Source organism: Papio anubis, chromosome 1, assembly GCF_008728515.1.
Source record: "Papio anubis isolate 15944 chromosome 1, Panubis1.0, whole genome shotgun sequence".
Classification (NCBI taxonomy): Eukaryota; Metazoa; Chordata; class Mammalia; order Primates; family Cercopithecidae; genus Papio; species Papio anubis.
This window is the reverse complement of record NC_044976.1, coordinates 185,199,596-185,217,123: the sequence shown is the minus strand read 5'-3', so window position 1 is coordinate 185,217,123 and position 17,528 is coordinate 185,199,596. Positions and strand designations below refer to the sequence as shown.

At 36.1% G+C, this 17,528-nt stretch overlaps 1 protein-coding gene across 6 annotated transcripts in view; it reads left to right on the top strand.

Moving 5' to 3' along the window:
- The window catches only part of PAPPA2 (pappalysin 2), a 271,490-nt gene that overhangs the window by 151,891 nt on the left and 102,071 nt on the right, over positions 1-17,528 (top strand). For all 6 annotated transcript variants that reach the window (XM_021933974.2, XM_021933973.2, XM_021933976.2 and 3 more), the window contains 2 exons: positions 12,660-12,795; positions 13,024-13,240. In XM_021933974.2, coding sequence (XP_021789666.1) covers positions 12,660-12,795; positions 13,024-13,240 — 353 coding nt within the window. The remainder of the gene's footprint in view (positions 1-12,659; positions 12,796-13,023; positions 13,241-17,528) is intronic.

The window sequence follows — 17,528 nt, the reverse complement described above, 5'->3', positions numbered from 1 at the left end:
AAGTAGAATAATACTGCTGTAAGGTCCTAACATTATTCATGGGATAGTAATATTTTTTGGAAGTAGATTGCAATAAGCTAGAGATGCAAATTGTAATCTCTAGAATAAAAATACACATATGCACAAATAGCTATAGAGGAAAAATCAAAGAGAAGATTAATGGAATAATAAAATTAATTGATTCAAAGAAGGCAGGAAAAGAGGAACCAAGAAATGAATAATTGTTGGAAACAATAGAAAATAAATACCAATATGGTAGACTTAAACCCACCTATATCATTAATTACATTATTTAAATTATCTAAAAACTCCATATGAAAGGCAGAAATTGTCATATAAAAAGAACCAATTACAAAAACTGTTTATATAAAACACACTTCAAATAAAAAGACATGTACATCAAACATAAAAGAGTGGAAAATTATGTACCATGTAAATCCTAAACATAAGAAAGTTGATGTGCCTTGTTAATATCTGTCAAAATAGATTTCAAAACAGTGTATTACCAGAGATAAAGGAGCATATTTCATAATGATAAATAGGTTAATTTCTAAAATAGACATAATAATCATGTTACAAATTGAAGCACTTAAGAACAGAAGCTCAAAAGAAGTGAATTATAAATTAACAGAACTAATGAGCAAACAGCCAAATTCATAATCATAGTTGGGGATTTTTTTCACCTATCTGTTAATAATTCATTTAATAAGTAGGCCAAAAAATCAGAACAGATATATAAGATTTGAAGATCATTATCAAATATCATGACCTAACTCACATTTGTAGAAACACTACACTCAAAATAACTGTAGAATGCTCACGGAACGTTCACCAAGACAGACCATATACTAGACCATAAGACAAGTCTCAATGGATTTGTAATGTTTGAAGCATACAGATAAATTATAGCAAGATATCTAGGCCATCTCCAAATTAAGCAATACATTGCTAAATAATTCAAAGGCCAAAAAACATTGTATAGAGGAAATTAGAATATATTTTGAGTTGAATTATAATGAAACAAAATTGAAATTTGTGGATGCAATTATAGACAGTACTTACAGGGAAAGTTATAGCATTTAAAATGCTATATTTAGGAAAGAATCAAAATAAGATAAACAATCAGCGTTTCTACCTTAAACAATTAGAAAAAGATCAAATTAAAATCAATTAAAATATAAAGTAAAATCACGGAGAAAAGCAGAAGTTGGTAAAATAGAAAAAACTTCAATATCATTACTATTATTTTACTTTCTCTGGAAATAGAATCTAGTCAGTGCAGTTAGACTTTTGATTTTATACTTTATGAGATGTAAAGGAAGTTAAATATCAAATATGAAAGAAGGAAGTAAAATTTTAGTTAGCATTGAAAAGAGAACAACCTGAAAATTATTTCACTTGGTATCACAGTTTAATACAAAATTAAGGTGAAAATAAATATGCTGACTAATTTAAACAATCACCAGTAAAAATGAAAATATCTCAATAGCAATAAAAATGGTAAAATAATTAGAAATAAAACTAAAAATAAATTTAAAAGATCTATATGAAGAAATGCTACTGAGAGATAACATGAGGGCTTGAATAAACGAAGAGGCACAAACTGGTCCTGTATAGAAAGACTCAGTATCATATGAATGCTGATTCTCCCTAAATTTTAAATTTCCCATAATCCCAGTACAATCCTAACAAGATTTTCAAAAGAATTACAGAGTTGATTTTAATCAGTTGATTTTAATGTTGTTTTTTTTTAAAATTTTTTTGTGGAGATTCTGAAAAAGATGACTAATGGAGGCCTGGCCTTATCAAAATATTAAAATACATCCTAAAATTATAGTCATTAACACATCAAGGTGCTAGAACATAAATAAACAGATCAATAGAACAGGGAAGTTCAGAAATATGCCCAAACATGTACTTAACCTTAAACATAGTAGTTTAAAGACAATGAGACTAGTACATCATTTCCACGTATCCTTGCCCAAACCCAATATTACCCAATTATCTAAATTTAATTAAGATGATGGGAAAAAAGGTGATATCTTACTTTTGTTATATTTTTTATTTTTCTGATTATTGGTAGGGTATAGCATCCTTTACACAGTAATTATCAGGCATTTAGGGGTTTTTTTGTCGCTTTAATTATTAGTTTTTGCTAAGATTGCAAAGATGCCTTTTCATTTTTAAATTGGTTTTATGCTTTTGCCTGTCAAACTTTAGCCTTTAATATATTCAACATTTGTTTTTGTATATAGAATAAGATAGGGATCTACTTTTAAATACATGTATAATCCAATTTTTCTAGTATCATCTGTTAAAGCATCCACCCTTGTCCTAGTGATTGTAGAGTCCTGTGTTGATTACACACCAAGTTCTAGACATTACGTGATTCTAATTTTTAACTCTCTTTTATATTCCATTGGTCTTTTCACCTGTTTCTTTTACCAGCAATACACTGTTTTCATTACTGTAGCTTTAACCATATGAACATAGCTAGCAGGACATGTCCTCTCTCCCACTTTCTTACACGTCTTTTTCAAAACTGAATTAATTTTGAAACCAATGAGAATGAAGACACAACGTACCAGAATTTCTGGGACACATTTAAAGCCGTGTGTAGAGAGAAATTTATAGCACTAAATGCCCACAAGAGAAAGCAGGAAAGATCTAAGATCGACACCCTAACATCACAATTAAAAGAACTAGAGAAGCAAAAGCAAACAAATTCAAACTTGAATTAGCTATTCGTTATTCATGAACACTTACTCGTTATTTGTGTGCCACTGTGCCCGGCCAAGAAGTCATTATTAAACACACACACACACACACAAAATTCAGGGACTTGCAACCTATACTCCTTGTTGAGAAAAAATAATAAAACCAGCCAATTTCAAAAATAAAAAGATTTGAAATTTTAGAAGAAGCCTTAAGTCATTTTTTCTGCCTCTTGAAAAACATATGGTCTGAACTTAACCCCTTGATTTGTATTAATTGATATGATCCTGTGATTTTTCTCCTTTGATTCATCATTATGTTAAATAGCCTTGGCAGATTTTTTTTTTTAGCTGCCAAATCATTTTTGCCTTTGTGAAGCAAAACTACATGCTTATTGTATATTTTAAACATATTGTTGGATTTTATTGGGTAATCTTTTATTTTTGACTTTTGCATGTAGAATTATTTTATATATTTGTTTTTTGAATATTCCAATTATAGAAGCCTCATAGAATTGGTTGTACAATTTTCTTTTTTTATTTTCTGGAACCATTTGTATAAAATAAGGATGATCTGTTTCTTCAAAATTTGGCAGCGCCTACCTGTAAAATCAACTGGTGTGGGGCTTACCTGAGAGAATACTTATGACTGTCACTTAAGTTTCTTTGATTTTTACTAATGTCTTATTTTTACTATTTGTTTCAAATTATTAATTTTTTGTTATTTCCAGAAATTTATTAATTTCTTCCACATATGCAAATTTAGTGCTGATATTTGTTCATAATGTGTTTTTATTATATTTCAACTCTTTTAGCTGTAGTCGCTACATCCTTTCTTGTGTATATTTTTGAACCTTCTTTTTCCCTTTTTCTTTTTCTTGATTACATATGCATGGAGTTTAGTCTGGCTTATCAGTGTCTTCAAAGTATAACTTTTACTTTCGTTCATCTCTCTTTTTGTTCTCGTTTTTTTGTATTTCACTGATTTCTACTCTTATCTTCATTATTTCCTTGCTTTTTGTTTGTCTGGATTTACACTGATGTTCTTTTTCTAGGTTTTTGTGTTGAAATGTTTGGCTGATTTGTTTTTGGTGTTCCATAATTTTTCCCTCTAAGTATTGCTTTAATTGTGCCTCATAAATTTTGACATATAAAGCTATTATTATCATTCAGTCCTAAGTATTTTGTAATGCTCTTATAATTTCCTTTAAAAACCTTAGATTTTTAATAGCATTTTGTTTGTTTGTTTCTAGCACTTATTTTTCAAGGCATAATAACTTTTTATTGTGCCAACTGTGTCTTTATTAGAGATTTTTTTTTCTCCTTCTCTTGGCCCTACATTTTATTAGGAAGCACTTAAATAGTGAGTCTTTATTTATTCAGGAATTAAGGGCCAGTCCAAGGTGAAAATATGTGCTCTGTATCATTCACTGGCCAAAAAGTGTCTACCACTTTTACCAATTTTATCTCTATTTTTGTTTTTATACATAAACATCCACAAGATCCTTTTCTCTATTGCTCTTTTCCTTTTTAAATTTGTGTTCTTTATACTTCTTCCTTTTCTGTCTTCATTTTTGTTTTCCTAATTGTGATTTTTTTAAATTGATGTGTTTCATTTTTTATTTTCTTATAACTGACCAAACCCCCCCCCCCCCACACACACACACACATTGTACACTGTAAATGTACCACTTTGTTGCCCAGGTTGGAGTGCAGTGGTGTAATGTTGGCTCACTGCAACCCCCATCTCCTGGGTTCAAAAAAAGAGAAAAGCGGTTCTCTCTTCTCAGTCTCCCGAGTAGCTGGGATTACAGGTGTGCACCACCATGCCCAGCTAATTTTTTTGTTTGTTTGTATTTTTAGTAGAGACGGGGTTTCACCATGTTGGCCAGACTGGTCTCGAACTTCTGACCTCAAATGATCTGCCCACCTCAGCCTCCTAAAGTGCTGGGATTACAGACATGAGCCACCACGCCCTGCACAATGTGATATTTTCACACACACACACACACACATTGTGAAATGATTACCACAATCAAGTTTATTGTACATTCTTATATCTTTTCAACTTTGGGTTGCAGAAAAAAATAGAGCAACCATTTAAATTTAAACTTTAGATAAACAGTGAAATTTTTTTTTAGTATAGTTATCTCCATGCAATATTTGGGCATATTTAAACCTCATTGCTTATCAGATGGTCAAATTCAAGTGCCCATCGTGTGTTTTGGTTGGTTTGGGTAAATCTGGCAAAATAGTTTATAATTTTATAAATGTAATTAGTCAGATGCTAATCAGTTATTCCTAGATGACTTCAGCCATCCAGGAAACTGTCCAGATATCATAATTTAGCAAAATAAGAAAAAGCCCATGTACAGATGGCACCAAGTCCAATTACTACTTTGGATTATTTGACTGTGCTCATAGGAAAGTTGACAAGACCCTTTGTTAGAGCTGTTTACATTGAATTCTAAGAATATTTGTTATCTGAATTTTCAGTCTGTTTTAGAAAAGGAGCAACAAATTAGTAGGGGATTTAGAAACTGGGAGAAAAGATACACTCAGAAGACCAGTAATATAAGCCTTGTTTTTACCATTAACCAGTTAAGTGACCTTATAAAAATCATATTACCTCTCTGGGCATCAGTTTTCTATTCAAATTTGTTTCAAATGATGCGTTTGGATTAGATGATTTCTTTTGTATCTGCATTTAAGTTTAAGCTTGATGGTGAGTTTATAAAAGAAGATAATAAGCAAATATGATGAATGAAAGTATTACAATCTTAGACTACTAAGTGCTAAAGGCAAAGATAATTATATCTACTAAATAACTTTAAAGCCTTGTTACTCAAAATGTGGTTGGCATGAAGAAACATTGGCATCACCAGAAAACTAGTCAGAAATGCAGGATCTCAGCTCTAGGAACTCATAATCTGCATTTTCACAAGATCCTCAGGTGATTTGTATGCATATTAAAGTTTGAGGAGCACTGCTTCAGAGGACTGTTATCTTAGCATTTAGTAAGATAATTGATGTTCAAAATGGTTTGAAATTGTCTCCAATTCATCAAGTGAAAATTCATTAAGTACAGCAGGGATTCCCAACCCTCAGGCCATGGAGCGGTACTGGTCCATGGCCTGTTGGGAACGTGGCCACACGGAAAGAGGTGAGAATTGGGTGAAAGAATATTGCCCCCCCCCCTGAGCTCCACCTCTTGTCAGATCAGTTGTATTAGATGCTCCTAGGAGAGCACACCTTATTGTGAGCTGCACGTATGAGGGATCTGGGTTGTGGGCTCCTTATGAGAATCTGATGCCTGATGATCTGAGATGGAACAGTTTCATCCTGAAACCATCCTCCTCCATTCCCTCCATCTCCATCTGTGGAAATAATTGTCTTCCATAAAACAGGTCCCTTGAGCTAAAAAGGTTAGGGACTGCTGAATTTCAGGATTCTCTGCTTAAGGAGGCAGAAAATTGTCTAAGGTGCATTTAAATTATTGCTATATCCATGACTGAAATTTCTAAAATGGTCTTGTGCTTCAAAAGAAAATCTTCTGTTGTTTGGAAAATGAACCTATGTGGATCCCTGCATTTTGTGGGAATCCTGCAAAAGTGCAGATGACTGTGTGTATGTGATTCTCATTTCCATCAAAAACTAACTGAGTGCACTGACAGAGAAGCTCCATTTCTCAGTGGGTGAATAGTTTATTCTGAGGGTAAAGCACTCATTTCCTTCCTTCCTGTTTCATTGTTACTAATCTTTTTACTGATTTTTACATGAAAGCTTTTTCCAGTCCCAGACATGGCAACTTCACAGACTTATGAATAATTGGGATAGCAATGCTTTTTTATCCAGGATAGAATCCTACCCAGCTGAGGAACGCTCTCATGCCTTTCTTCGTTTATGCATTCTTGTTCCCAAAAGAATCCTCTCCAGCTATGTTCCATAACACCTTTTCTCAATTTCAGGCTTTGTCTTAAATGGGTTTTCCCCAGGATTCAGACTCTTTGAGAGGAGGATTTGCCAGCAGATAGTTTATTGAGAATCTGACTCAGAGCAGCATCTGTGAAGGAGTGAAAGAACCAGCATTGGACAGAGGAAGGAGGGGAACTGAAACAGCCCCCCGCAGGTGTCAGCATCCCACAGAGAGCTGGGATGGCCCTTCAGAGTTGTCCCACTCTGTATACCACTCACCCCAACCAAAAGGTCATTGGACATTGCCTGTCCACTCCACCACCCACTCCAGGAAAATGGCATGGCCTTGTATAGGGAGGTTTTCCCCCCTCTGAGGGCAGTTTCTGGAAAGATTCTTTCCAATGAGCTAAATGCCAGAGTCATAAAAAAGGGGATGCAGATGACACATCACAGTACTCAATACAAATTTGATTTTGTCTCTTTCTGACACTCCTTCCAAGTTCTATAAGCTCTTCTAACACAGAATCTCTGCAGACTTAGCCTTGATGTCTAAAATCACAGTTTGAGGACATGCTCTCAGAAAGAATTGAGCCAGCCATCTGATTCTGATCTAACCCCCTTCCATGGACTTTACAAATCCATACATTTTTGAATGTCTACCCCTAGTTGGGGTGGGATTATAGTGGTTCCCCCTTCATTTCAAAATATTATGGGTTGATCTCACCCTTCTGTAAACACACACACACACACAAACTCATGATGTGTTTGTAGCCTCTCTTATACTATGAAAGAATAACACAGGAAATCAGCTGGGTTTTGGCCATACCAAGGTAGGCAGGGCTGAAACATCAGAAGAAAGTAAAAACAGGCTCCAACCACACCTACCCATTTTGACCCACATCCCCAATCATGTAGATAACCATGGAAGCTCATTGCCTTATACCCCCATTCATCCATCCTTGTAAGAGACATGCTTAAATTAATTTTACATTGTACATTTGTAGAGTTAGATTTCAGGTACAATCCCTTGTAGATTACATCTACATTTGTAGATTTGGATTTCAGGTACGATCCCTTGAAACTTTGATTGTTAAACTCTTCCTTGACAAAATTTCAGAAGTCCACACAGATAGCAATAGTATTAGATTGAACCAGAAGAAATTGCCAATATTTGATAATTCTTCACCTATAAAAAAAGTATTATGCCAATATTTGATAATTCTTCACCTAAAAAAAAATCAACAGTGCAAACATTCTTAATCTGATTTCTTTCAACCTCTAATTGGACCATGAATGGCTTTTAAAAGTGTCTCTCAGCACTCTTAAAATTGTGTAAAGCTTTTATGACTAAGAGATTATGTGACTTTATTTCTGGCGGGGGGTAAAGGCACAAATATCAGTAAGTTTTCTAATCTATGGTTTCCTGCTTACCCCAAACTAAGAACATTGGTTCAGTCAACAGAATATAGAGCTTAAAGTGGGAAAAACCAAGTTCCTTCCTCTCTAGCATTTACCTAGGGAAAGTCACTTAAGCTTTCATAATCCTAGTTTCCTCTTGTATAACATATCCTTTATATCTTGAGGCTACTGTTGTTCAAAAATATCAAAAAGGAGTAAAATCACAATGAGTGCAATGGACCCACCAGCAGAGCCTATAATCAGGCTTGACAAACTGTGAAGTGCTATACAAACAGAAGGTGATACCTGCCTACTTTCTCCTGGTCTAAGGTCTTCCGTTTCCCTGTGGAATCAGGAAGTGCCATAGATGAGTGAAAATGAAAAGGCACAGAAAAAAAACAACAACCCAGTAACCAAAAGCATTTTAAAACCTCAGAGAAGATTCTTTTCAAGTTTGTGGTGTAGTTTCAGGATCTGCTATCCAGTGAGCACCACAAAGGATGACCTGGAAGTTGAAATGCTTGGCTTGGGAGCATATTGAATGTGTCTGCGCCCAGCAGGCAGATTGAAGGGGGATTTCTTAAGCCCAAGCAGTTCTGCATCAGAGACACTTTCTTTCGATCTTACCCCTCACCGGTGACCAATGGTTAGGTTGTGTAGTTAACATGCAGCCTTTGGATGAAAAATCAACTGAGTGTGTGAGACTGGCTTTCTCCATCTCTCAGAATCTATCTATCTATCTATCTATCTATCTATCTATCTATCTATCTATCTATCATCTATCAATCAATCAATCAATCTATCCTTTGTACATGTTCTCTTTGTTTCAAAATATTTTGTAATGAATTTACTGAGATAATTTTACTAGCAATGCCTCTATCATGATACCAGTTCTCAGACCTGAGAATCACTTGCTTTTCTAACAGGACTTGTCTCCTACCTGATACCTAGCTAAAGTTTTTCTTCCTTGTAAGAGACATGCTTAAATTAATTTTCCATTGTACATGTAATCTATGAATTTAATCTCTTTGTTAAAACAAATAATAAAATGTTAGATATAGGTAATAATTCTTTTGACTTTCTAGCACTTTGATTTTTTTCTTATGGGGCATCAGTGATGCACATCTCAGATCTGAGTAGCCCCTGAGAGGTCTTTCAGGAGAGCTTTGTCATGAAGAGGACAGCTGTTCACAAACATGCATTTAGAGTGATCAGAGGAGTGTCATACTTGCAGTGGCAAAGGTGACACAGGCGTACAGCAGAGCTTCCTACTGTCAAAGTGTCTTCCTGATGTTTCTGCTTGTCTTTCATGTCTAGGAGCATAAAATTCATTATTTGTCTCTAATAAAGTAAAAATAGTCTGGACTGTCTTTATATATATATAAAATGTATTTCTTTTGTACAATTCCTTATATTTCCATATAAAATGTATTCTATATATGTATGTATTACTCATTTAAATGTATTTTTAAGATTGCTCTTTCCACAGCCAAGTCACAAATGTATATGTAAATATATATATGTATTTATATATTTTTATATATGTTAAAATATATATTTATATATTTCTAAATAAATATCTTATTTGTAAATATATTTATATTTAAATTAAAGTCACATATACATATTTGTTACTTGGTTGTGGAAAGAGCAACTTAAAAAATATATTTATGAATATAATAATGAATACACTTTTAGATTTCTATTTATAGTGCCAATTCTAGAAGTTTCTGTGTCTCTATGTACAGTAAAAATAGATTTTTAACAAATACATTTTAAAATAAATTTCTGAAAAACCTGTAAGAAAAGTTATATATGTATTTTTAAGGTATAATTTTATTTTTCATAGACTCAATTTATAAAGTAGAGATATATTCTATACCAAGGGCCTACAATACTGATCATTTCCATGGAATTAGATCTTGGAATACCAATTCACATTTCTACAAGTATCACTTGAAAATAGCATATATGAAATATTTTAGGCTATACATTTCAGAAAATCACAATTCCCTATATATTAAACATACAAATGTATGTTTAATTAAAAAATTTTTTTCACCTTTTTCCTACATTGTAAATAGGCTAATTTTCTTTTTTGAAATACAAGTTTTTGAACATTGAATTCTTACTAAATAATAGTCACCATTCTATGTATTTTTACCTGATTTCATTTAATATTCATAGTCAAGCTATCACTAACATCTCTATTTCTTAGTTGCAGAAAAGAGAAACCCTAGGCTCAGAGAAGAGAGATATATTGCTGAGATTTACCAGCAAATAAAGATCAATCCAAGAATTGAACCCAGGGTTTCTGCCTGGCTTACTCTCTCTCTAGGACTGTGAATTTACTTGGTTCCTTTCGCCTCTGCTTGAATTTATTATACATGTATATGCAGATTCATGCTGGTTTCTATTTTTGAAGATCCAGTAGCTGTATGAGAGTTCACACTTTCTTGTGCTAGTTGCTGTTGTGAACGTACATGGGGTCCGAGTGAACGACACTTGGCTACCTTTCTGTGTCCCTGTGAAAGGAAATGCCCAAGACTCAGCATTCCATAACTTGATCAAACACTTGTCTCTGTTTGCTTTGTGTAGCCTAAGACTCCTCTCTGCCTGTGTCTCCTTTGTAAGCCTCACCTGGGGTTTTCCTACTTAAGCCATGGCCTGGAACTCCTGGCATAGCTTCTTCCCACAAATCATGGCACAGAGACACTGCCACCAGGAACAGGCAAAGTGATTTTATATTCAAAGACCCATGGAACAAGGAGGCATATTGCTAGGAGATGAAAAATAGGTTGGAGATTTAGGCAGGACCTTCAAAATGTAGAAACTCACACCATAAGACCTACCTTTATTAACTAGTTTCAGGCGGGTGAGATCTATTTTGGGATCCAACAGAAGGTGGGAAGTCTGGGCTTCCTCCTTGTTGAAACCACCCTACTCTTCATGCCTGAGACCTAATGGGGTGAAGTCACCGGCTACTTGTTTGGATTCTGTTCCTGGCTCAGAAAATGACACAGAACTTTCTTCCAGTACTCAGGTCTCTTTTGTGGTGTATGAAAAGGAAGAGGTTGTGGGAATTCCCAGGGAGCTTTGATGTCATTTGCTGTTGGAGCTGAGGGCTTTGAGTTGGGCTCTTGGTTACCTTAGGGTGTGTTTCATGTCTAGCCCTCATCCAGACAGGGACAAAGGACTTCATATGGCAAGCATAACCTTGGGCCTGGATGTTTCTTAAGTTATGAAGAAATATTTGTTACTTCAAAGAGGAGAAATAAAAAGGGGGGAAAAGACACTGTGAAAAGAGAGTGTGTAGCTGGTCTTTCCCTCAAAGAAGGAGAGAAAGAAGGGAGAGCTGTGCTGCTTTGACCACTGAAAATCATAAAATAATCCTAATTAAGCCAGCAGTGCAAATGAACACTGTAAACACACTGCCAAAGCTCAGGAAAAATCAGTCTGTGGACAAGAAAGAATTCTTGTTAAAATGAAAAACAGGTTTTACTCTTCTGCTCCCCACTTTTAGAGGAAGGCCCTGTCATTAGATGTTGTACCCTGCTTTTACACTGGGAACAATTTTCCTGGAGCTTCGTCACTCTTAGAACCCGATAAAAAGCTAGAGAAAGGCACGTAGAACTTTGTAAGGTTCAGTTCCAGATTCTGATCGTACAACACCCATATAACACCAGGGACAGTTGGGATTTATTCTCAATGGAAATTAAGAGAAATATTCAGCTATGGGAAATAAAATGAAAGTAGAATTACCGTATCAAATAAGTCCGGTGTGGAAGATGAACACTAGACTCTCAGCAGTAGCAAGAATCTGCTCTTCATCATCCAACATCTCTAAGATGTTTTTCTTTTTCTATCAAAGGATTTCTAAGGACAACACTTCCATAGCTCACTCTGAAAGCCTGTTTTAGTGTTAATCACCCTAACCATCTAGGGACATACCTGATTAATACATGAATTTTCCTGTGTCCCATTGTTGGCTCATTTTCCTGGCCAGGGACTGGGTATACATGCTTGGTGCACCCAGAAGATGCATAAGGATAAACGGTTGGGCAGATTCTAATTTCAGAAGCAAGAGACTCTGCAACAGCATCTCTACCATGTCAGAGTTCACAAGCTATGTGAGAGGTTCTGATACAAATTTGGGGGAGAGATAGGAAGATGAGGAAAGATAACTAGACATGGCAGTTCAGAACTTGGAACAGTTTAGAGCAAGATGCTAGTTTGATGATTCTCTACTGCTTTCACTTTGGCAATAAGGAGGTACTTATGGCACTGGCTATGCAGTGATTTTATTGTCTCTGGCAATGGTTTCTTTAAATGATTCTTTTGAGAAATTTAAAGAAAGACAGGTTCAAGTAAAAAAAAAAACAGTTGAGGTATCAGTCTCAGAAAAAGATAAGATGTTCAGCATCTGAAAATTATTTTTCCATGTGATCTTGATGTTTGATACAACCTTGAATACCTTTCTGTGTCTACTCCAAATTTTTACCATTTGTGAAAAAAAAAGGAAGCTCTTACTTTATAAATGGTGAGCTCTCCAAGAAGAATAAAAATGGTATGGCACATGTCTTGATAGCTCAGTGAAAATAATGACTCATACGTAAATGTGCTTATGCTTAGGTGTGTTTCAATAGACCAGGAGTGGCCAGAGCAATTTTTATTTTTTTGACAACTGATGGCCTAGTTCCTGGAGAGCATCGGCAGCCGACAGTGACTCTCTACCTGACTGATGTCCGTGGAAGCAACCACTCTCTTGGTGAGTCTGACAAATATCCCTTTAGGGCCACTGGAGGACAACCCGGTAGACCCAGAAGTCAGCTTGATGTCTGTCTTTTATGTTGTCTGGGATCTCGCCTACATCATACATCTAGGTTTTGGCATCATACACCTATTAAGAGGATAAAATGAATACAAGATATGGAAACATGGTACTAACAATTACTAACAATGGCTGAAAATATGATTCATCTCCATTTATCTTCAGGAACCTATGGACTGTCATGCCAGCATAACCCACTGATTATCAATGTGACCCATCACCAGAATATCCTTTTCCACCATACCACCTCAGTGCTGCTGAATTTCTCATCCCCACGGGTCGGCATCTCAGCTGTGGCTCTAAGGACATTCTCCCACATTGGTCTTTCGGCTCCCAGTAACTGCATCTCAGAGGACGAGGGGCAGAATCATCAGGGACAGAGGTACAAAGTTCCCTTTCTTTCTTTTGTTTCCTTTTCTTGTGGCTGTAATGAATGGCTCACATTTACATAGTGTTATGTATAGAGTGTTTGCTCAATCACTAACTGAAAAATGAATTTGGGAACTACTAAAAAGACATAGGAAGCAAGGAAAGAATAATCTGTGGAAGGCACACTTGGGTTTTATATTTTGTTCTTCTTTCCTTCGCTGACCACAATTTTTATGTAAATATTTAATGTCTTTACAAGGTCTTAACATCTTTTTTACATATAAAACCACCAACTTCAAATCAACATTGTTATATAAACTGCCAAAAATTCTCTGCCAAAAACTCAATGTTCCCTAAGCAATGTATATTTTTCCACTTATTTCTACCTGGACAGTGTATATAGCAAGTTTAACAATTACTTGCTAGGGCGTGTCATATAATCATTTAGAATTATATGTGGAAATAGGAAATGCGTTAGCTACATATGTCTTTCTGTGGATGTCTGTGATTGTCATCGCCTAGACAGATGTGACTATGAGGTTCACTGGCATCTCAGCAGCAGCTATTGGAGGGATTGTACTCACAGTGTTGGTGTGCCCAATGTTAGGGGAAGGAGCCTCCCAAATACAACAATCTGTTCTGCATTTCAGCTAGAATCATTCTATACATGGTCTAATCAATTGAGTGAGACTACAGGTGACAGGGTTCATTCCTCAGAGAAGGAGGTGAGATCACTTACTAGTTACTAGGTGATTATGATCCTAGTGACAAAAGCTGGGGTTCCGAGAAGTACTCCATCACCAAAAAGAAATTCTGGTGCCACAAAGCTTATTCAAGGTATCCCAGACACTCAGACCTCACAGGGATGGGCAGTAGAGAGTACTAGTATAGTATGTTAGTTATCTATTGCTGTGTAGCAAGTTATACCAAAAGTCAATGGCTGAACACAATAAACATTATCTCACAGTTTCTGTGGTTGAGGAATCTGGATACAGCTCAGCCGGGTATCTCTGGCTTAAGATCTCTTATGAGGTTGTAGTCAGGCTGTTGGCCAAGGCTGTAGTTACCTCAAACCTCAAGCAGAGCTGGAGAATTCACTTCCAAGCTCACTCCTGTGGCTACTATCAGGCCTCAGAAGATCCGCATCCAAGCTCACTCATAGGTGTTGGCAGTGAGCATGCTCACACAGAAGTGGCTCAATTCCTTGCCAAGCAGGCCTCTCCACAACTATCTGAGTGTCCTTGTGACATGGCAGCCAGTGATCCAGGACAGAAAGAGAGCCAAAGACGGTGAACACATGAGAGGAACACATGCCCAAGAAGGAAGCCACAGTCTTTTCATAACATAATATTGGAAGTGACAGTCCATTACTTCTGGCATATTCTATTCCTTAGAAGTGTCAGTCCATACCCAAGGGGAGGGGTTGGCATAGGGGCATGAATCTCTGGGGGCCAGTAATAATAGTTTATGTTAACTAAGCATTAACTATAAGCCAGGTATTGTTCTAAGTGTTAGAAAGGGATAAACAGTAAGGGGTATTGAATATCATAAGGTTAACTAGTTCATCTACAACTTTAAAGTCTTCTTTCTTAGTGAACAAATGCCTCCAAATATTAACACAAGAATGTAGACTATTAAAATAACATTTATTAGAATTATGGCCTCTCACTCTCATGTATTTTCAAATTATATTCTCTACTGGCTCTACCTCTGGCCTTAAGCCATACAGCATTTCTTTCAGGTCCCTGAAACATGTGTTCTTGGTGAGCTTTGCACATAATGTTCCTTTCCTACTTTCTTGACTGCCTTCTAATCCTTCTTTACTTAACTCATACTCTACCATCAAGATTCACCTTCTGTGAAGTTTTGGCAAACTTCCTCACTGTTCCCATAGGACATACTGCATGATGCAAACTCTGCAAAATCAGCTGTCACATTAGGTGGTAACTATTTATTTACTGGTTGTTCTTTCTCATTAAACTCTGAGCTTCCTGTAGTGGATAATTCTGCTCAGTATCTCTGAATACCTACAGAGGGCCTAGCACATAGTAGGTATGAGAAACTGTTTTGGATGACAGTTGCCAGCTTTATCTCTAAATACTCCATGGAACAGAACTGAACAAGAAAAACAAAAAAGTAGAAGTTACAGCCTTTCTAGACAAGAGGAACAAGAATTCCCCTTACAATCATAGCTGTGAAGTTTCAACAAAGAAGTTGATTAATTGTAATTACTGCTGCTAGTTCTTTACTTCTTCTCATGTGGCACTGTGGGAAAAACAAGTTTTATATGCATGCATGCAAACCAGGAGAAATAGGATATGATTCTCCAGTTTACACTGTGTATCTGGAATGCATAAGCATTTCCAAACCACATGTGACTGACAGGAGCCATGCAAATTGACTTTTCCTTGTCAGCCAGCAAATCAGTGCAATGTAGTACATTTTGATATACAGGGAGCCTAGTAAATCTCATATACTTTAATTGTGAAGATATCTGAAACCTAAATCCCTATGTATTCTCAAAGAGTCAAAGTGTTTTTGCAGCCTGTATCGATCACGGTTGTATATGTAGATGTACCACAATATAAAACCCTCAAATTCTGGGCAGTGAGAGGGATTCCTGGCTACCTCCTTCTTACCCCTTATGACCTGAATTCCACTGATACTTACATGGGCAGAGGAGAGCTGACAGATGCCTGCCAGTAGAAGATGTGTTTTCCATTTTGTATTTAAACATTACTGACCAGTGGCCCATCCCTCCTACAACACTACACTTTAAAATCAACCTGATTGGCCCACAGAATCTCAGATGAAAGCCAGGAAACCTAAGTCTGCCTCTCCAGTGATGTTCATCATGATCTTTGTCTTGGACAAAGTAATTTCTCCTTGCTTCCCACTTAACTACTAACAACACAGAAGAATACGAAAACTCTTATCAATAGGAAAAAGCAAGGCTGGCAGCCAGAATCTGGGAGGATTTCCTCCTGATTACAAATGTATTGGGGTTAAATTGAGAAATATAATTGGAAATCAAAGCATACACTTTTTATTTTCTGGAAAGAAAAAAGCATTTAAAGAATAGAGCCATACTAAAAGAGGAGAGGGAAACAGGTTATTCTTCATTCCCTGGCTCCCTTAACTTTGTTCTGTCTCAGTCTTGTTTCCCATTCTGTTATGATGACTACCCAGTTTATGACCCTTTGGGCTTATTCTACTGATCATGAACCCCTTAGTCTTGAAAACCAACTTTAGTTTTCCTGATTTTGGCTACCAGTGCTCAAGAAGAGCTCAATTCATTCTTACCGTCCAATTGTTTCCAGCTCTAGCCACTTTAGGGATAGGTTCTGCACAACTTGCCACAGTATCAGGAGCAGGCAAACCTCCAACCATCCCAGGATTGTGTTGATGGCTTTGGGAAGTGGAAACCATCTATTTTATTAACGTAATGGGATTTGCAGTGTGTCTGAAATATAATCCAGACACCATTATGTTAACATACCTAAGTGAGTGAATTCGTTTACAGACAAACAGGACTCTTTCTACTTTGGAAATTTACAAGGTCAAGATAGAAGAGTTTACCAGTAGGCAAGAATTGCTGATGGGCATGTGGTTTCTCCTATCGAATTTTGTTCTTCCAATCCAATGGATACAATGAAAAAAAATGATTGTAATTTCTGCGACTTACCTGATAATATATCCATAAGATCTCTGAGTGCTGAATCTTCAAAAGATATAGAAACATTTCCAGGACATGGATTGATGATAATAATTGAGACTTTTGACTACTCTACTCATCTCTTTACAGAATTTACACTTTTTCTTCAGTCTGCATAGAGTTCCCTGTTTAGCTGGTTGAGAATGTGGTGTCAACCTTTTATGCAATTGTGCTTCTTTCATTTTTCCCTTGTATTCCAAACTGTTTTTGATTTACATAATTTTATGTTAGATAGTTAAATATATAATTCTTTTTGTGAGCCTTTTATCTTTATTAGGATCATACATCTTGCCAATCCTTTTACCCCTTTAAATGCTTGTGTCTTTGTATTCTACTCTTTCTGGAATTAAAATTTCTATCCTTGCCTTCCTTTTGTTTGTATTTGTTTGATAAATATTTGCCTTTCTTTTATTTTTAACCTTTCTCTGTCTTTGCTGCCAGTGAGCCCCAGGCACATAGCTTCACTGCACTGTTCACAAAGACACTCAGATTTTGCCATGTCCAACTACTCCAAGATTTTATTCCAAAAGTGTATCCCATGATCCTCAAGCTTCTAGGATTCTTTAGGACTCAGTAGCATTTTACC